We start from the raw sequence: 20,000 nt of genomic DNA on the forward strand, positions 1-20,000 counted from the left end.
ACTAGATTCTGTCGTGTCCGAAAAGACCGGAAACAGTGCATTACCTTGTAGATTTTTATTAATGCAGAGCTCTGGAGATGTCACTTCACAGCACAGTGCAAGTGAGATCTGAAGCATAACTTTGCAACACAGAGACTTATAGTTTTCTTGCCTTGCGCCACTTCTGCTTTGTACTTTTCCATCTCAGCCGTCGCCTCTAACTGTCATGTACACGTCTTCTTGCACAATCGCACATATGCACGTCTAAGGCATTTCCTGTTATGTCTGCACATACAGCAATTATTTTATTAATTCAAGCATTAATCCTATTCCATTCTGCGCATTATTCTCTATTTGTGTAAGTGTAGCATTCATTTAGTTTATGCAACCCACAATTCTCAAAGCACTTCATCACGACTGATGTGAGGGCGACAGGGCGGTAGTCATTGAGGCCGAAGGGTCGAGGTTTCTTCGGGACGGGGACGATGGTGGACCGCTTGAAGCTGGACGGGACGATACCGAGCGTCAGGGAGAGATTGAAGATGTCGGTGAATACCGGGGCTAGCTGATCTGCGCAGGCTTTGAGGACCCTCCCGCAGATATCGTCTGGTCCCATCGCCTTCCTGGTATTCACCCTTTTAAACACTCTCCTCACGTCACTCTCCGTGATGATGAGAGGGCGCTGTTCTATGGTGGGCCCTGCGCATGCGCCGTTGGCTGCGCCGATAGCACCATTAGCGTTGTTAGCGTAAGAGCTGTTAGCATTAGCGCGGATAGATGTAGCCTCGAAGCGAGCGAAGAATGTGTTCAGCTCGTTCGCCAGACACTCATCCGCACTCATCAGTCCGATGCGCGCACAGACACACACACACACTCTGATGCGCGCGCACACACACACACACACACACACTGTTATATACACACACTCTGATGCGCGTGCACACACACACACACACTGATACACACACATGCTCTGATACACACACACACAGAGTTATACACACACACACACACACACACACTGATACACACACACACACACACACTGATACACACATGCTGATACATTCTGATGTGCACACACACACTGATACACACACACGCTCTAATACACACACACACATGCTCTGATACACACACACTCTGATACACACACACACACGCTCTGATATACACACATACATTCACACACACACTGATACACACACACTCTGATACACAGACATGCTCTGATACACACACACACTGTTATACACACACACTCTGATACACACATACACACACACTCTGATATACACACACACACACACATGCTCTATTACACACACACACACACACACTCTGATACACACACACACACACACTGATACACATATACACACACACACACACACGCACTCTGATATACACACACATGCTCTGATACACACACACACACACACACACACACACACATGCTCTGACACACACACACACACCCGCTCTATTACACACATACACACACACACTCTGATACACACACATGCTCTGATACACACACTGTTATACACACACACACACACACTGTTGCGCACACACACACACACGCTCTGATACACATACACACACACACACACACACGCACTCTGATATACACACACATGCTCTGATACACACACACACACACACACACACACACACACCCGCTCTATTACACACATACACACACACACTCTGATACACACACATGCTCTGATACACACACTGTTATACACACACACACACACACTGTTGCGCACACGCACACACATGCTCTGATACACACACATACACACACACACACACTCTGATACACACATACACATACACACACACACACACACATACACTCTGATACACACACACACTCTGATACACACATACATACACACACACACACTCTGATACACACATACACATACACACACACACACACAACACACATACACTCTGATACACACACACACACTCTGATACACATACATACACACACACACACACACACACACACTCTGATACACACACATGCTCTGACACACACACACACACACACGCTCTATTACACACACACACACACACACTCTGATGCGTGCACACACACACACACACACACTCTGATACACACATACACACACACACTCTGATACACACACATGCTCTGACACACACACACTCACACACACTCGAGCTAACTTTAACGAGACAGCCTTTATGCTCCTCTTTACCCTGCCCCTTTCCCAAGGTGTCTTCGCATCAGGAGAGAAGCAGCCGTGGGCAGATGCTGAGAACACCAGCCAGGAGAAGTGTGGCATTCTGGGTGAAGATGAGCTGGCCAATGAGACAGAAGAGCTTTACAGGATGGGCGGGCAGTACGGGGCCATAAGCCATCCAGACGCCACTGGACCTGACGGGGGTGGAGCTGGGGGTGGGGCTGGATGGGTCTCCCACTGGGACAAAACAGAAGAATATGTTCAGCCAGTTGGTAGAAACAACTTCCTGTATGGAGGAGAGGAGGAGAGAGAACTCACATAGTGGGGGAAACACGTAGAACATGAGAGGAAGCAGACACGCGTAATGAACCAGTGGACCCAGTAAACCTGGCAGTCCTGCACCAGTATAGCCAGTAAACCTGGCAGTCCTGTTGTAGTTTAGCATGCCAGGTGATACTGTGTATAGGGAGTGAGAGTGAACTCTGTACGTTGTATGAATATGCCCTTACACATGCTATAGTACTGTGTGTGTGTGTGTGTGTGTGTGTGTGTGTGTGTCTGTGTGTGTGTGTGTGTGTGTGAGAGAGAGAGAGAGAGAGAGAGAGAGAGAGAGAGAGCAAGAGAGAGAGAGATTTGTAAATGATGGTGCCGTGTTTTAACTTCAGTATTTTCAGCTTCTGATAACATCACTTTAATGCCCTTATTCTAAGGAAGCATACGTTTGAATATTCCTGTGTGAATGCAGAGGTATTTGTGTGTGAATGTGTGTGTGTGTGTGTGTGTGTGTGGGTGTGTGTGTGGTGCACATTTGTGTTTTATCCATTCATCCATCTGTGCATGTGAATGTGTAATCTACCTGATCAAAAGCTTATCTGTATGTATGTGTGTGTGTGTGTGTGTGTGTGTGTGTGTGTGTGTGTGTGTGTGTGTGTGTGTAAGAGAAGGAGAGAAAAAACTGAATTTACAAATACAACAAAAGATAAATAACTGCTACAACATCCTTAATATATCCCACATAGACACACGCACACACTTGGGAAAACATTATGTTCATCCTTCATCAACAAGGGCGGAATTCTGGAGTTGTTTGATATTCCGATTCCCACGCCGAAATTCACACCTCCTTTAGTCAGTCTGAGTGGTAACGCAGAGTGAATACTGCCCCTCTCCAACTTCAGTGTGATTTACATTTTCTGTTGTCTGTTTTTGTTCTTGTTTTGTGCTATTGTTTTTTTAAGATCCTTTCAGAACATTGTTTTTCCCCAAAATGTCGTGAAGGATATATACAATGATAGCGAATCCCTATGTATTTATTTTGGAAAATGAAAGAATGAAAATGTATTGTGTGTAAAGTGTACATGTGGCATTTCCTGGTGTGCAATAAAAGCGGATTAACTGCATTAATGGGATGGTAATTGTATGTTTTCTTTCTTTGCTTGCATACTGTTCTGGATATCACTGCTGACTTTAGGCGGACAAAAACTAAACGGCCAATAAATCCGAATTGTAAAAGAATAAAAGTGTTTGCTGTAATCAGGGCTGGGGCGCGAGCCAGACGCGCCGGTACTGCACGTGAACTCACGCGACGGTGTCTTGGTCCAGCACCTTCGCTTCACGCGCTTCTCTTTTTCCATCTCTCTTTCTCTTGTTGTTCGGTCTCTCTCCACCCGCTGAGGGCATCTGCTGTCGTCTAATCTTTGGCTAAAATCACGCAGATAATCCTTCCGCCCATCTGTGGCGGGGGCGCGCGGGCCTGTACTGCTGGTGACATCTAGAGCCACGGAAACGTGAGTGCAGGCAAGGCAGTCAGGACGTTTAATTCCGACTTAACTCTTATCGTCAGTATTGGGTCACATGCATATGCAGAAGCGATAGAGTGGTCCTTGGGATTTTTGCTTAAAAATAAATACATGAATAAATAAATGAATCAATCCATCTATCCATCAATGAATCAGTGACTCGGTGAACACACGTATGTTGTGATATCAGGTGATTATGGCTGCGCGGCGCTCTGTCTGGAACAAACTAACGCGACGTAGCGCGGAGCAGCGGGGCTATTTTAACCGCCCTGCGCCGGTGCGCTGCTGCGGCACTCCTATAAATATCCCGGGAGAAACGGGCTAATGTAAAAGAGGAGAGGTGAAAGAGGTGAGGTGTTTATTGTGAGAGCACGAACGCAGCACAAGTGGTGTAGGACGCGGTCACACGCGGAGACGAGCTAGAGGCGCGTGTGGACACCCAGTGCAGTCGCGATTACTGGCCAGGAGGCTCTCCAGGAGGACGTGACAGGGCGCGTCTGTACGTCGCTCTGGATAAGAGTCTGATAAACGCAGTACATGTACACGTAGATGTAATTCGTACACTGTAAGGGAGATTCCAGATTTAACTCCCAAGGGCCCAAACTGTAGGGAGTCATGAATAACCTGCTGGCTGACCGTCAGAGAGCATGAAATGACAATACAAATGTTCAGCTGTGTGTGTGAATGCTTTTAATATTTCAAATATTTGTACGGAAAACTATCAACAATGTGGAATTAAACTGTTTACAAAAGTTGCCATGTCAACTGAAATACAAATGTAGCTATTTAACATTTACTATTTAGTGAGGTGATCTGAGTAAGACCCAGAAGTCCTATCCTCTTTCAGTCCTATTTGTATGATATTTGTATGATATTTGTATTTCGGATAACAGTGTCAGCTAAATAAATGTAAATTTAAAAAGTCTCCTGTGATACTGCAAGGCATTCTAAATGAGGTTGCATGACTCACATCACGTGGGTAGTGTGTCGTGTGAAGGGAGCACGAGGGATATCCAGTGTGCAAACAACGCACCGTAGAGGACAAGGATTTTCCATAATGCACTGTGTTGACATCTAAACCTCACAAACGTACAGCAGGTTAACGGGACACGCTTCTGGCTGTCCCACGTGCCTTCTGCAGCCACACAGGATGAATTTATATTTAACTAGAACAGCTAACTTTCATAGTCCTGGGCCATTTCTAATCATGTTCAGATTGTCTCCTGTTGCACATAATGAGCGAACACGTATATATCGTAGTCTCTGTCCCGAACACATATATCATAGTCTGTCCTGAACACGTATAACATAGTGTCTGTCCTGAACACGTATATATCGTAGTCTCTGTCCTGAACACGCATATAGCGTAGTGTCTGTCCTGAACACGCATATAGCGTAGTGTCTGTCCTGAACACGTATATAGCGTAGTCTGTCCTGAACACGCAGATAGCGTAGTGTCTGTCCTGAACACGTATATATCGTAGTGTCTGTCCTGAACACGCATATAGCGTAGTGTCTGTCCTGAACACGTATATATCGTAGTTTGTCCTGAACACGCATATATCGTAGTCTCTGTCCTGAACACGCATATAGCGTAGTGTCTGTCCTGAACACGTATATATCGTAGTCTCTGTCCTGAACACGCATATAGCGTAGTGTCTGTCCTGAACACGTATATATCGTAGTCTCTGTCCTGAACACGTATATATCGTAGTCTCTGTCCTGAACACGTATATATCGTAGTCTCTGTCCTGAACACGCATATAGCGTAGTGTCTGTCCTGAACACGCATATAGCGTAGTGTCTGTCCTGAACACGTATATGTCGTGGTGTCTGTTCACATTTCCACGTGTAGGGGAGAGCGAACAGGGCACTAGTTTCCCACCAGCTGATTTCGTGTTTGCCCGCTTTTGCTCAGTGCCATTCAGCCCCGCCCAGTGACGCCACGCTATCGGCCCCGCCCTGCGCGCCTAACGTCACATGCATAGTTGATTGGCCTGCAAATGAATACCAGATCATAAGGAAGACGTTGGAAAGATGTATTTCACTTTGATTGGCTAGCTCTTGTTTCCTTTAATTTGTCAACCAATAGCATATGAATACATAAAAACTGCTTCGTTTGATTGGCGGGTTGTTTCCATGAGCCCGTCCCTCCTCGCCCAGACTGGGAGCGCGCTAGCCGCGGAGCTAAGGTACTGGGTCGGGATTTGCCAGATTTATCTGGTTTTTAATGTCGATTCTTGAGAGGAATTAGAATAATCAACATACCGAAGTACCACCAGTGTAGGTTTGCTGCACATGAAGGGTACTTCGCCCGAGTAAACAGGACCCGTTTGTGTAGTTTAGCTCCGTAATGTGGCCCAGCGGCTAATCCCGGCGCTCCACTCAGACCAGTCCAACCAGTCCAACCAGCGCGCCTGTTGGATTAGAAGGCAGATTTGGAAGCTCTCGCCGAGGTAAACCCCACCCGCACTGCTGTAGTAACGTGCTTTCATCCGTTATGTTTGGTTGGTTGTAATCCGTAACACTAGACTATCTGGGATCATTTAGAGAGCTAGTCGGCTAGGCTAGCTATCTAAACACGTCTCCAGATGGATTATTTGACGATAACTGTCTTTGGCTCCTCCGTTTTGATGGCATTTGTCTCGGCAGACAGGTACCGGGTTTCTACTCTTATACTGGGATGTTGAAGATGTGATCTGATGTTTCCGGGCAAAACCGCTAAACTAAACTGTGTGATCTGTCCAACAGAACAGCCAGATAAACTAGTTATGGCTACTACAGATTAGATGGATTATCTGGTAATCCAGGCAGCCCTCCTAGAGCTGCCGTGATACAGATGGCTGTGTTGAGTTCGTAACCCCACCCCAACCCCGTTTTAGCTCCTACGCCGTTAAAGCCGTTAAAGCCGTTAACTTTGCTCCCAGTATGACTGAGTACAAGCTGGTGGTGGTGGGAGCGGGAGGCGTCGGGAAAAGCGCCCTGACCATCCAACTCATCCAGAACCACTTCGTGGACGAATACGATCCTACGATCGAGGTACGAGACTCACGAAACCTCAAACAAGAGTTCCAAATAATCTAGAACATCACATGCAAAAGTGCGGTATGATTGAACATTTCCTAAAGGCTTGGTTGTATTTTATATTCAGTGAAGAAAATGACTTTTGCTTTGCCCACTAGGTCAATTTTAGTCTTAATAAATCTACTTGAGTCAGTTTGTCGTTGTTATTTTAATGTAACTATTATGCCAGTAAAGTGCTATCAGGCATGTAGTGAGAAGACAAAACAACATCCATTATATTAGTGATAGATAACATAATCCAGAGGTGCCGATGCCTGCTGTTGGTAAAGCTCTGCCCGACACCCCCCAGCTGTAGAATTATCACCCCAGTACCCCCACTTCCAGCATCAGAGTAACGTAACGTATGTTCACTATTGTGCTGCTACTGCAGCAGAGTTCCATACCATGTTGCACGTCTGTACTAGAAGACTTTTTAATATGCTGGATTTCTGATCACAATAAAACTATCACCAGTCTTCAATTATATAGACAGATCAAGCACCAGCATGCATGCAACATGTAGCACTAGTCACAGAGAGGTTGTCCATCCATTCCCCACAGAGCTGCTTCAGGACAGCAGGCAAGGCCAGGTGCAGTCAGTGACCTCAGATCATGTCCCTTCTCCCTTGTCCTGCTCAGGACTCTTACAGGAAGCAGGTGGTGATTGACGGGGAGACGTGTCTCCTAGACATCCTGGACACGGCCGGACAGGAGGAGTACAGCGCCATGAGGGACCAGTACATGAGGACAGGCGAGGGCTTCTTGTGTGTCTTCGCCATCAACAACATTAAGTCCTTTGAGGACGTGCACCTGTACAGGTAAATCTCTCCCCGGTCTAGACTAACCCCGGACACATGTTCAGGTGATGCTGGTGTAGTGTGGTAAAGGGTGCAAGGTCTAGACTAACCCTCAACACATGTTGGTTTAATGGTGAGTGAAGACTCAGATTCTTGAGATACAGTTTAGGTCCCCATCATAGTTACAAAGCATTTTCTATGGAAATGTAACATTAGTAAGAACCTGACCTGGCGGGAGCCCAGTGCTTTGCTGGTGTGTCGTTATGGTATGTTGTGTTATGAGCGACCCGTCTGGAGTTCTTGTGTAATGCGCTCACATACAGTTCAGCAGTTTCGTTTCCAGTGAAGGCTGTAAAGGAAAGTGCAGTCAGGAGACCAGGCGCTGTGTTGTGGTGGTGAAGTCGCACTTGGTTCCCTCTGCACACTGGGTAGCGTGCGTGCGTGTGTGTGTACATGCAGGGAGCAGATTAACCGGGTGAAGGACAGCGACAGCGTTCCAATGGTGCTGGTGGGTAATAAGAGCGATCTGAGCTCACGCACAGTGGACACGCGTCAGGCGCAGGAACTGGCGCGCGGCTACGGCATCCCCTTTGTCGAGACATCGGCCAAAACACGACAGGTGCGTTGGACAGAACCCGATGAAGTGATCTGGATGTCAGTCATTGGCCGTTTTAAACTATAGAAGGTGTCAGTCTGCACCAGGCAAACGTGTTGATTAAAAAAGGAACAAAGCAGAACCTGTAGTGGAAATGAACTTCCTGATCTGATAAATGCTCTGAGACACAAACTATTCTTAGAGAGGGGATTAAATTTAAGGCTTGCATGGACAAGTCAACTTGTTTTTATTAATGCACAAAAAAAATTATCAAGGGCACTAGCTGCAAATAATGAGTAAGAAATGACCAGAAAACCTCCAGCTTTTGGATTATTTAAGATTGCTTTGCTGAGACTGACGTAGCTCAGTCACCTCCCACAGTTAACTCCAACAGCCCAGACGCTCCAGACTGAACAATCAATCAATCATAACCTTTATGTTGTGAACGCTGAAAGAGCTTAAAGCAGTCCAGTCTCACTCAGACAGGAACGTACTAGGTTGTGATTAAGAGGCAAAGTGTGTGTGCGCCTCTCTCTCTCTCTCTCTCTCTCTCTCTCTCTCTCTCTCTCTCTCTCTCTCTCTCTCTCTCTCTCTGTGTAGGGGGTTGAAGAGGCTTTTTACTCACTGGTCCGGGAAATCAGGAGATACAAGGAGACGAATCGTAGCAACAAGAAGAGCAAGAAACACACACAGAGACGCTGCAGGCTATTATAGCAACACTGCCAGCACTCTTACACTGCGGTCCTGAACAGCACTGCCCCCCACACACCCTCTTTTGTTACAGTGGTTGGCGTGAGCATAGCCGCTCGTGTGGAGACCATTACCTTTAGCGGCTGCCTTGACCAGGATGGTGGGGTTTGCCTGGATCAGTTGTCTCCCTGTACCCACAAGCCCCCTGTAACGTAGTAGGAAGCAATCCTGTTCCCATGTGAGCTGGCGACCTCAGACGACATTCCCAGCTCTAGCCAGTAAGGACCTCGTCCTCTTCTGTGTGGATGTTCCGAGTGCTGGGAATGTCGAGCCAAGCCAATTACGCTCATCTGTAGTGGTGCTGTTGCATCGTGGGTTGTGTGTAGGAGCTGAGGGAAGCCCCGCCCCACCCCCAAGCGAGGGAAGTTTAAGGTGTTTTTTTTAAGCAGCTGAAGCTACAGTCTGACCAGGTCTCCGACACATTCCTGTTGTAGTGACGAGAGCTTTAGGAGTTTTACCGTTTTTGTGAATAAAAGAATTTTGGCTAAAATGGAGTCACGTCTTTTTGTTGACGGTAATTCGTGACACCTCATACTGCTGGCTGCCTGTCTGGGGCTGGACGGGGGAGATCTCCACACGGAGACACTCCACCCGCTCCCTCACGACTCTGACAGGACCAGTAGGGACAGAGTGTGAATTAAGGACGCAGAAGGTTTCTTCATAAACGTGAGAAATCTCTGCTCCAGGGTTACAAAAGTCACACAATAACTAGAAAAACTATTTTTATTTGCATTGTGAAAATTATTTTTTTTTAAAAACAAGAATGTGTGTGTTTACAAATGCAAGAGAAAACCAAACATTTTCGCTGCTCTCACCAGCCGAAACGAGAGATAAGCTTCTCCTGGTCATCTAAGTCCTTCTGGACCTTCTTGCGCATGTAGAAGATGGGGCAATCGCGACTGGGGACAGAGCATGAGTGTACACACTTCTGTCACAAAGGGGGGTGTATGTGTGTATATACACACACACACACACACACACAATATACACACCTCGTACAAAGCACGTCTTCATGTAGGGACCCCTGACACCTTTGACACTGAGTCCACAGGCGAGAGAATTTCTCCTCCAGAGCTGATAGATGAGCAATCTGAAACACACACATATATTAAACGTAACCAAAGTATTTACTGGAAGTGTCACTTCCTCTTAGAGACATGTCAGTTGCTTTTCCTGCTCCCACACGCCCAACACAGCAATGCCGTAACAGACCCACACATATACGCACCTCCTTCTGATAGAGCTCTGACTCCTTCTTCTTACAGAAGTCACACACAGCAGCTGGAGAGAGAGAGAGAGAGAGAGGTTAAAACAATGTTCACATTCTCCCTATCCACTCTGCATTGTTCTCTCCACCATGAATACGAGTGTCTTTTGTTAATCTTTTGATGTTGGTATGGAGAGCGTGCACACAAACACACACACTCTGCAACGCACCATCTGTTCTGAGAACAGCCCTGCAGCCGATACACGTGCTGCGCTTCTGGGCGAACGCCATGAGGCCTCCCACCCTGGAGGTCAGAACGGTCTTACAACGCGTGTGATCGCCCTCTGTGAACACACACACACACACACACACACACACACACACACACACACACACACACACACACACACACACACACACACACACACACACACACATATATATATATATATATATTTTAAAAAAGTGAAGCACTTTACTTGCACAGCTGATGAAGGACCTCTGTCCAAACCATCATGTTTCTCTGAAAACCTACTTCACCACAAATCTAAACATCCAAACTCAGTACACTGCAGTTAGACTTCCTGGAGTCTTGCAAGCGCGTGCACGCACGGGTCTACTCACTGAGTAACACACACTCAGCCTTCGTTTCTCCCAGAATGGGCTCAAAGATGCGCAGGAGAGGTTTGGACAGCTGCTGTTCCAGGTAGTACTGGGTGTCTATAGGGATGTTGTTCTCCAGAACATAGATGGGGTCCTACGTGCACACACACACACACACACACACACACACACACACACACACACACACACACAATATTTCACATTTCAGAACAAAGTGGAAACAGTCAGTCAACACACACCCCCCAGTCTACTGACCCCAACAGTTTACTAACCTCTGACTTCATGTATGCTGCCACTCCTTTGGCTGCCTTGATGATTACGTACGGCACACGATCGCCAAGATTAGGAGCACTGCCTGCATCTCGCTTACGCATTCTACACACACACACACGCGCGCATCATTGTTAACACTCTCTGAGACACACACACATCACTGTGCTCTTTCTCCTCCCAGAAGCCCCTGACCTCTCAGCGAGCTCCACGTGGGCCTGCTTGCCCGTGTACTCCTGGGCCGAGCGCGTCAGTTCCTTAGTGATCACCAACTGGCTGATGTCAATGCGATTACACAGCAGGTCTGAGATCACTTCTTTAGCGTGGCCCACAGCATCGCCAGGGTCTCTGCATGCACATACACACACTCACTGAATAGGTGGTGCGAGTCTGCTGGTCCCTGCAGGGAGACACGGATGGGTGCGCACCTGTCTATGAGAATCTTCTGCAGGCATGTGTTGATGAGGTTGGCCACTAGAGGGCAGTTGTCTCGTCTGACAGTCTCGATGCCCTTACAGTCCATCTTGTCGTGGTGCTGTGTGCTAGAAGAGAAATACAGCCCTGCGTACCTCTTCTTATTGATCAGCAGGTACGGGTAGTACACCTGACGAGCAGAGTAACGGGTCAGTCAGGAAACCAGTTTACTCCTAAACTACATCTGTACTGGTACCAGGTCCCTCTACTTCCTACTTTCTCAAACTCCAGTTTGATCGGCATCACAAAGTGGGAAGACACCCATTGTGCCGCTTCCGTGCCCAGTTTCATTGCTTCCTCAACACTGGTGACTCCCAGTTTGACCATCACAGAGTCTGTGTCTCCATAGATGACCTACACACACACACACACACACACACACGTGCGCGCGCTGGGAACGTCTATGGTATACACAGCAAACACACCTACACGCACAGGACAAGACTGAACAGGACACGTGAACCCGAGCAGATGCGTTACCTTGGCGTCAGCCTGGTAACCATTAGCGATGGTGTACTGGGATTCAACAAGCTGCTTCGTCTGTTCGATCATCTGTCTGCCAAAGCCTGTCACACTCTGAACACACACACACACAGAGCATGGGCCTGGGTCCAGTGTCTGGGCGATCTACAGTACCCAGGGGGTGTGTGAGGTGGCGACAGACCTGTGAGATCTCCAGACAGGGCAGCTTGCCCACCTGTGCCCCGGTGAAGCCGTACACCGAGTTGGCGCTGATCTTCAGCGCCAGCTGCCTCCCGTCTAGAACCTGCTTCTTAAACGGGTCCGTTTCCATCTTCAGGTCAGCCTTTGCTCTGTGCGCCAGCCCCACACACACACACACACACACACACACACACACACTTGAATCAGCTAGCGCCCCAGGGCAGTCATAGCCCCGACGTCCTCAGCAGTGTGTGTAGTGGACAGGTTTAGACAGAGTGACCCATTTCTACACACCAGAGCTGTGTGACACAGGAAATCACACGCCAAACCTTACAGGACTGAAAACTAACCACAGCACCTGGATGCCAGAGACCCATGTCTGGTTGCTCTCTGACTCTGGGATGTGTGTGTGTATGCGTGCGCGTGTATGTATGTATGCATGTATGTATGTTGGTGTGTGTGTGCGTGTGTGTGTGTGTATGTAGGTATGTGTGTGCGTGCGTGTGGGTAGGTATGTGTGCGTATGCGTGTGTGTAGGTATGTGTGTGTGTAGGTTCGCGTGCGTGCGGGTAGGTATGTGTGCGTATGCGTGTGTAGGTATGTGTGTGTAGGTGTGCGTGCGTGCGGGTAGGTATGTGTGCGTATGCGTGTGTGTAGGTATGTGTGTGTGTAGGTGTGCGTGCGTGCGTAGGTGTGCGTGTGGGTAGGTATGTGTGCGTGTGTGCGTAGGTGTGCGTGTGGGTAGGTATGTGTGCGTATGTGTGTGTGTAGATGTGCGTGTGGGTAGGTATGTGTGCGTATGCGTGTGTGTAGGTATGTGTGTGTAGGTGTGCGTGCGTGCGGGTAGGTATGTGTGCGTATGTGTGTGTGTAGGTATGTGTGTGTAGGTGTGCGTGCGTGCGGGTAGGTATGTGTGCGTATGTGTGTGTGTAGGTATGTGTGTGTGTAGGTGTGCGTGCGTGCGGGTAGGTATGTGTGCGTATGTGTGTGTGTAGGTATGTGTGTGTGTAGGTGTGCGTGTGTGCGTAGGTGTGCGTGTGGGTAGGTGTGTGTGCGTACGTGTGTGTGTAGGTGTGCGTGCGTGCGTGTGGGTAGGTATGTGTGCGTACGTGTGTGTGTAGGTGTGCGTGCGTGCGTGTGGGTAGGTATGTGTGCGTACGTGTGTGTGTAGGTGTGCGTGCGTGCGTAGGTCTGCGTGTGGGTAGGTATGTGTGCGTGTGTGCGTAGGTGTGCGTGTGGGTAGGTATGTGTGCGTGTGTGCGTAGGTGTGCGTGTGGGTAGGTATGTGTGCGTATAGATGTGCGTGTGTGCGTGTGGGTAGGTATGTGTGCGTACGTGTGTGTGTAGATGTGCGTGTGGGTAGGTATGTGTGCGTACGCGTGTGTGTAGATGTGCGTGTGGGTAGGTATGTGTGCGTACGCGTGTGTGTAGATGTGCGTGTGGGTAGGTATGTGTGCGTACGCGTGTGTGTAGATGTGCGTGTGGGTAGGTATGTGTGCGTACGCGTGTGTGTAGATGTGCGTGTGGGTAGGTATGTGTGCGTACGCGTGTGTGTAGATGTGCGTGTGTGCGTGTGGGTAGGTATGTGTGCGTACGCGTGTGTGTAGATGTGCGTGTGTGCGTGTGGGTAGGTGTGTGTGCGTATGCGTGTGTGATGTGCGTAGGTGTGTGTGTAGATGTGCGTGTGTGCGTGTGCGTAGGTGTGTGTGTAGATGTGCGTGTGTGCGTGTGGGTAGGTATGTGTGCGTATGTGTGTGTGTAGATGTGCGTGTGGGTAGGTGTGTGTGCGTATGTGTGTGTGTAGATGTGCGTGTGGGTAGGTATGTGTGCGTATGTGTGTGTGTAGATGTGCGTGTGGGTAGGTATGTGTGCGTATGTGTGTGTGTAGATGTGCGTGTGGGTAGGTATGTGTGCGTATGTGTGTGTGTAGATGTGCGTGTGTGCGTGTGGGTAGGTATGTGTGCGTATGTGTGTGTGTAGATGTGCGTGTGTGCGTGTGGGTAGGTATGTGTGCGTATGTGTGTGTGTAGATGTGCGTGTGTGCGTGTGGGTAGGTATGTGTGCGTATGTGTGTGTGTAGATGTGCGTGTGTGCGTGTGGGTAGGTATGTGTGCGTATGTGTGTGTGTAGATGTGCGTGTGTGCGTGTGGGTAGGTATGTGTGCGTATGTGTGTGTGTAGATGTGCGTGTGTGCGTGTGGGTAGGTATGTGTGCGTATGTGTGTGTGTAGATGTGCGTGTGGGTAGGTATGTGTGCGTATGTGTGTGTGTAGATGTGCGTGTGGGTAGGTATGTGTGCGTATGTGTGTGTGTAGATGTGCGTGTGGGTAGGTATGTGTGCGTATGCGTGTGTGTAGATGTGCGTGTGTGCGTGTGGGTAGGTATGTGTGCGTATGCGTGTGTGTAGATGTGCGTGTGTGCGTGTGGGTAGGTATGTGTGCGTATGCGTGTGTGTAGATGTGCGTGTGTGCGTGTGGGTAGGTATGTGTGCGTATGTGTGTGTGTAGATGTGCGTGTGTGCGTGTGGGTAGGTATGTGTGCGTATGTGTGTGTGTGCGTGTGGGTAGGTATGTGTGCGTATGTGTGTGTGTGCGTGTGGGTAGGTATGTGTGCGTATGTGTGTGTGTGCGTGTGGGTAGGTATGTGTGCGTATGTGTGTGTGTGCGTGTGGGTAGGTATGTGTGCGTATGTGTGTGTGTAGATGTGCGTGTGGGTAGGTATGTGTGCGTATGTGTGTGTGTAGATGTGCGTGTGGGTAGGTATGTGTGCGTATGCGTGTGCGTAGGTATGCGTGTGCGTTTCCTCACCTCTTCCTGGCACTAAGCAGGTTCTCCAGGATCTCTGGTAGGAGGCCTTTCCTCACAGACGCTTTAACAAACAAATCTCCAGTAGGAGTTTTGATGAACTCGTCTGCAGAGAGACTACACACACACACACAAGCATCCATGAGCAAACACACATGCATGCACACGCATGCACACGCACACACACGCGGACACACTCACCCCAGTTTCTCTGCCTGGCCTTTCTGCAGTAGACTAGTGTAACACAGGTTATGGGCCATCATAATGGATGGGTACAGCGATGAGAAATCCAGCGTCGCTATGGGAACGCTGTAGTACCTGGTACACACATGTACACACACACACACACACAGTTAGGCTTCACAGCCTCAGGACATGAAGACATCACCTCTGAGCAGGGAGACATGACCTTGTCTCACACCTGTGTCCTTCACACGGGAAGAACAGACAAACTGCACCCGAGAGATGAGATAGTGAGACAGAGGAGACAGTGATGAGACTCACCCTTTCACAGGCTCTATGACGGTGGCTCCAACGTAGTCCTCTCCTCCATCACTCTTTACTACAGGCATCACCAATTTCTGCTTCATAGCCTACACATACACAATAAAAATACTGCTAAACAGCTGCGTTGTAAGTTGTTAATTCATTTGACCTGTCTGTGTGTGTTCACACACCTGTCTCAGCAGCTGTGACACCACTTTGATCTGTTGGCCGCGAGACAGCAGGTACGTGAGTGGCACACCTGTAACTCGGGCCATCTCCATGTAATTAATCACACACATCAGCTTCTGCAGCAGACGCAGGGGCAGGTAGGCGTCCTTCAAACAGTACACCGCCAGACGCCTGCGCGTCTGGTCATTCCCATTCTACACACACACACACACACACACACGTTAGGCTTTTAATTTGTTACACATTTACTGAGGACCCTTCAGTCTCCATCTAGACTTCTGATTGGCTGGTGACCAAGGCCCGTGATTGGCTGTACCTGCAGGTCGGTGATGATGGAGTGTTGAACGTCTTCCTTCTGCTCCTGCAGGAAGTGGAAGCTGACAGCGTTGAGAGTGTAAGAGCGCAGCTTATAGTCCCGCAACAGTACCTGCAGGAAGGAGAGAGAGAGTGCGCATGTGTGCACGCAAGTGTGTGTGTGTGCGCACAAGAGAGAGAGTGCGAGTGCAAGTGTGTGAAAAGTGTGTGTGCATTTACCTGCAAAAGGTCAAACTGCACTCTGCCCTCCATGTTGACAGTTTTGCTCTCCCGACGGCCAACCTGTTTACTCTGGAAGGTGGAATCCTTCAGTACAGACTTAATCCCCCTCACACGACCCAGGTAGGGAAACAAGTTCACCTGTGGATGGACACACACACACCACTCTTCAAATTACAGCAGAGAGAGACACAGACAGATGCATGCGGATACAGTGACACAAAGACAGGAAAACAAATTCACCTGTGGGGGGGACACAACCACACCTCTCCAAATTATAGCAGAGAAAGAGAGAGAGACACACACCTTTAAAGTAGCTGCTCTGTTGAGTAGGTATGGGAGGTCGAAGTTCTGAATATTATATCCTGTAATGATATCAGGATCCACCGTCCTCACAAACTCTGCCCAACTCTGAGCGCACGCACACACACACACCCCACAAAGTGACAGGGAATACATTTATATTTACAGCATTTAGCAGACACTCGTATCCAGAGCGACTTACAAAAGTGCTTTGTCATTTCCTCATTTAACACATCCTAGTACAGCAGAGTAGGATAGAGTCCAACATACCAATGAACTAGAATACTGTAGAATACAGGAATCAGTGCTGATGACTAGAAGTGTGAAACACAAACTCTAACATACCATAATCAGTGCAATAAACAATAAGTGCTAGAGTTTGTTAGTCGACATCAGTGTAATAAACAACCCTACAATAAGTACTAGTTTAGTTAGACCACTGATCAGTGGTCATTTAACTGATCCACAATTAGATGCGTCTTCATTCTGCTGTCCAGACAGCCAGTGGAAAACTACATACAAGTCAAAGGCCTTACACATACACAATAGCACATCTACTAATGCACCACCAATCAGAGAAGACCAGGATGAGTGAGTAAACGAGTGAGTGAGTGAGTGTGTGTGTGTCGGACCTGTAGCAGCATGGTCTCCTGAGAGAAGCAGAGGATCTGTGAGCCCACGATGCTGGCGCAGGACTGCAGGGTGAAGACGGTGCGCACAAATGGCTCCTTCTCACCCTGACACTGCACCATAGACGCAATCTGGATCACCGGGTCCACCTCCGCCTCCGGAAACACACCTGCAGCACAGGCACATGCACACACACATACACGGTCTTATACAGCCCTTACTGAAAGTGATTATTTCTGAATTCAGAATTTCTAAAAGTAAAAAAGGAACGTGTGCTTTAGACGATTCTAGTTTTCTGGTCTGTCACACACACCTTTCCTGCCAGCACACTCTATGTCGAAGCTGAGGACCCTGAGAGGGGAGATTCTCTGCCAGTCTCCTTCTGCTGGGTGACTGATCAGATCTGTCCACCCCACATCCACTTCATACTGACACAGAGACACCTGAGAGAGCGAGAGAAAGAGAGAAAGATAAGGGGGTTATGAAATGAAAAGATCTCTGTGCTGTCAGACTACATCACAGCTACAGTGATGCGTGTAGCTGTGTGAAGGCGGGTGGAGGTGATGGTGTTACCTTGCCTGGGCAGCAGAGGTCACTGGTCCCACTCCTCTCCTCCCTCAGGCTGTACTTCCCCTTAGGCAGCTCAACCCAGCAACAGCCCACCATACCGCTGTCTACCATGAACCTGACACGCACACATCAATCCCCAGGCCCACCCATACCCACCTTGTCAACAATACAGGTACAGGACTAGAAGTCTGATTATTGGTTCATAAACAACACATCACAACACACACCTGATTTCAAAGTCAATGTTAGCCTCGTAGGCAGGGTAGCCCTGCGTGGTGAAATTATCAAACTTAAAGCCCTGCTCCAGGATACGTTTAGCGGGAGCCACCAGACGGGGCATCGCCATGGTGATACGCAGGAAGTCCACAAGTCGGTTGCCATGGTAACCGTACATGCCTGGTTAAAGGACATAAAGTAGTTAGGCAGGACCAGGACACAGTGGCGTTCTGCGTTCCACAGCAGAGAAGACACTCACTCTCTTTACGAGTGAGGTCCACAGCCAGCACGGTGACGGATATGTTGTCTTTGTTGGAGCGCATGTCCTTCAAAACAGCAGAGTTCAACTCCTTCTGAAACTCACTCAGGTGAGAACTAGTGAAGTCTGATAGAGAGAGAGAGAGGGTGAGAAACTGATTAAAGAAAGAATTCACACATCCAAAACGTGCCGCTGGGAAAGGCCTGGTCTAGTTTCGTTTGGGTGGGTGCGTGGGTGGAGGTGCTGGTATAGTTTGGGTGGGTGCGTGGGTGGAGGTGCTGGTATAGTTTGGGTGGGTGCGTGGGTGGAGGTGCTGGTATAGTTTGGGTGGGTGCGTGGGTGGAGGTGCTGGTATAGTTTGGGTGGGTGCGTGGGTGGAGGTGCTGGTATAGTTTGGGTGGGTGCGTGGGTGGAGGTGCTGGTATAGTTTGGGTAGGTGTGTGGGTGGAGGTGCTGGTATAGTTTGGGTAGGTGTGTGGGTGGAGGTGCTGGTATAGTTTGGGTGGGTGCGTGGGTGGAGGTGCTGGTATAGTTTGGGTGGGTGCGTGGGTGGAGGTGCTGGTATAGTTTGGGTGGGTGCGTGGGTGGAGGTGCTGGTATAGTTTGGGTGGGTGCGTGGGTGGAGGTGCTGGTATAGTTTGGGTGGGTGCGTGGGTGGAGGTGCTGGTATAGTTTGGGTGGGTGCGTGGGTGGAGGTGCTGGTATAGTTTGGGTAGGTGTGTGGGTGGAGGTGCTGGTATAGTTTGGGTAGGTGTGTGGGTGAAGGTGCTGGTCTGAGCTCACCCACTGGGGCCGGAACATAGAAGTACGGTGCAAATCCGTGGACATGACAGCAGACGCTGTTCCCAGAGTCCGTCACTCCAAACATACGAATAACAGGAACCTTCCCCTCCACCTGACCAGGCATACCAGCTACTGCAGAACCTAAACACACATCATTTAAGTTCAAACACCTGTTTGTTGGTTTCTTGTGTGTGTGAGAGAGACAAATAAGAGACCACTAATGTTTTCTTAAATCAGCATCTCCACATGTACAGCAGCCATTCCATTCAAGTGTTTGTTGAATTCCTTCACACACACTCATTCTACTCAATGAGATGCTGAATAGATGATCACCTCAACAAAATCCTGTTCTGAGAACCACTGCTGCTGTCATCACTATTCTCTTGTTGTAGAACCAGCGGGATGGAAATCTATATCTCGCTCTCTCTTTACCCAGGTAGTATGTATGTGTATATATATCTATATATATATATATATAGATAGACAGATAGATAGATATCTATATCTATATATCTATATCTATATAGTGTGTGTGTTTACCCAGGTAGTAGTCCAGGTCTATCTGCTGGAAGACCAGAGTGTCTGTGTGAGGCAGGAGGGGAGGAGCAGCAGGGCGTCGCCAACGAGGGTTCAGAGCAGCAGAGAAGAGCTCACCTGTGTGCACACACAAACACAAACAGCACAGCAGTTAAATCACCATCATCTCTTTCACTCACACACACAAACACACACCACCAAACAGGGCAGCATTTACACTACATCTCTTTCTCACACAAAC

At 48.6% G+C, this 20,000-nt stretch overlaps 3 protein-coding genes across 5 annotated transcripts in view; 2 read left to right on the forward strand and 1 right to left on the reverse strand.

The window, feature by feature from the left end:
- Nucleotides 1-3,616, forward strand: part of slc17a7a (solute carrier family 17 member 7a) — a 23,991-nt gene extending 20,375 nt beyond the window's left edge. The window contains exon 13 of the mRNA XM_081711646.1: nucleotides 2,240-3,616. Within this exon, the coding sequence (XP_081567772.1) occupies nucleotides 2,240-2,529 (290 nt within the window). The 3' untranslated portion in view covers nucleotides 2,530-3,616. The remainder of the gene's footprint in view (nucleotides 1-2,239) is intronic.
- A 2,524-nt stretch (nucleotides 3,617-6,140) lies between these two features.
- zgc:55558 lies at nucleotides 6,141-9,701 on the forward strand. 2 transcript variants are annotated; one of them, XM_027029717.3, is made up of 5 exons: nucleotides 6,141-6,462; nucleotides 6,934-7,045; nucleotides 7,709-7,887; nucleotides 8,326-8,485; nucleotides 9,062-9,701. In XM_027029717.3, the coding sequence occupies exons 2-5, from the start codon at nucleotides 6,935-6,937 to the stop codon at nucleotides 9,173-9,175; spliced, it is 564 nt and encodes a 187-aa protein (XP_026885518.3). In that variant the 5' UTR covers nucleotides 6,141-6,462; nucleotide 6,934; the 3' UTR covers nucleotides 9,176-9,701. The 2 variants fall into 2 exon arrangements, with proteins under 2 accessions (XP_026885518.3, XP_081567777.1); XM_081711651.1 differs by lacking the exon at nucleotides 6,141-6,462 and adding an exon at nucleotides 6,505-6,662.
- Nucleotides 9,702-9,899: 198 nt separating this feature from the next.
- pold1 (polymerase (DNA directed), delta 1, catalytic subunit) overlaps nucleotides 9,900-20,000 on the reverse strand; it is a 14,432-nt gene continuing 4,331 nt past the window's right edge. For both annotated transcript variants that reach the window (XM_081711647.1, XM_035524694.2), the window contains exons 5-29: nucleotides 19,763-19,876; nucleotides 19,223-19,363; nucleotides 18,440-18,565; nucleotides 18,192-18,360; nucleotides 17,968-18,079; nucleotides 17,708-17,837; nucleotides 17,397-17,563; nucleotides 16,768-16,872; nucleotides 16,462-16,602; nucleotides 16,244-16,354; nucleotides 15,930-16,121; nucleotides 15,757-15,845; nucleotides 15,454-15,570; nucleotides 15,256-15,369; nucleotides 12,451-12,598; nucleotides 12,267-12,362; nucleotides 12,003-12,140; nucleotides 11,741-11,916; nucleotides 11,508-11,660; nucleotides 11,315-11,417; nucleotides 11,043-11,175; nucleotides 10,649-10,762; nucleotides 10,440-10,492; nucleotides 10,204-10,301; nucleotides 9,900-10,110 (exon numbers count right to left, since the gene is read on the reverse strand). In XM_081711647.1, coding sequence (XP_081567773.1) covers nucleotides 10,023-10,110; nucleotides 10,204-10,301; nucleotides 10,440-10,492; nucleotides 10,649-10,762; nucleotides 11,043-11,175; nucleotides 11,315-11,417; nucleotides 11,508-11,660; nucleotides 11,741-11,916; nucleotides 12,003-12,140; nucleotides 12,267-12,362; nucleotides 12,451-12,598; nucleotides 15,256-15,369; nucleotides 15,454-15,570; nucleotides 15,757-15,845; nucleotides 15,930-16,121; nucleotides 16,244-16,354; nucleotides 16,462-16,602; nucleotides 16,768-16,872; nucleotides 17,397-17,563; nucleotides 17,708-17,837; nucleotides 17,968-18,079; nucleotides 18,192-18,360; nucleotides 18,440-18,565; nucleotides 19,223-19,363; nucleotides 19,763-19,876 — 3,128 coding nt within the window. In that variant the 3' untranslated portion in view covers nucleotides 9,900-10,022. The remainder of the gene's footprint in view (nucleotides 10,111-10,203; nucleotides 10,302-10,439; nucleotides 10,493-10,648; nucleotides 10,763-11,042; nucleotides 11,176-11,314; nucleotides 11,418-11,507; nucleotides 11,661-11,740; nucleotides 11,917-12,002; nucleotides 12,141-12,266; nucleotides 12,363-12,450; nucleotides 12,599-15,255; nucleotides 15,370-15,453; nucleotides 15,571-15,756; nucleotides 15,846-15,929; nucleotides 16,122-16,243; nucleotides 16,355-16,461; nucleotides 16,603-16,767; nucleotides 16,873-17,396; nucleotides 17,564-17,707; nucleotides 17,838-17,967; nucleotides 18,080-18,191; nucleotides 18,361-18,439; nucleotides 18,566-19,222; nucleotides 19,364-19,762; nucleotides 19,877-20,000) is intronic.

The sequence above is a fragment of the Electrophorus electricus genome, chromosome 3 (genome assembly GCF_041902795.1).
Source record: "Electrophorus electricus isolate QZ-2024a chromosome 3, ASM4190279v1, whole genome shotgun sequence".
Lineage (NCBI taxonomy): Eukaryota > Metazoa > Chordata > Actinopteri > Gymnotiformes > Gymnotidae > Electrophorus > Electrophorus electricus.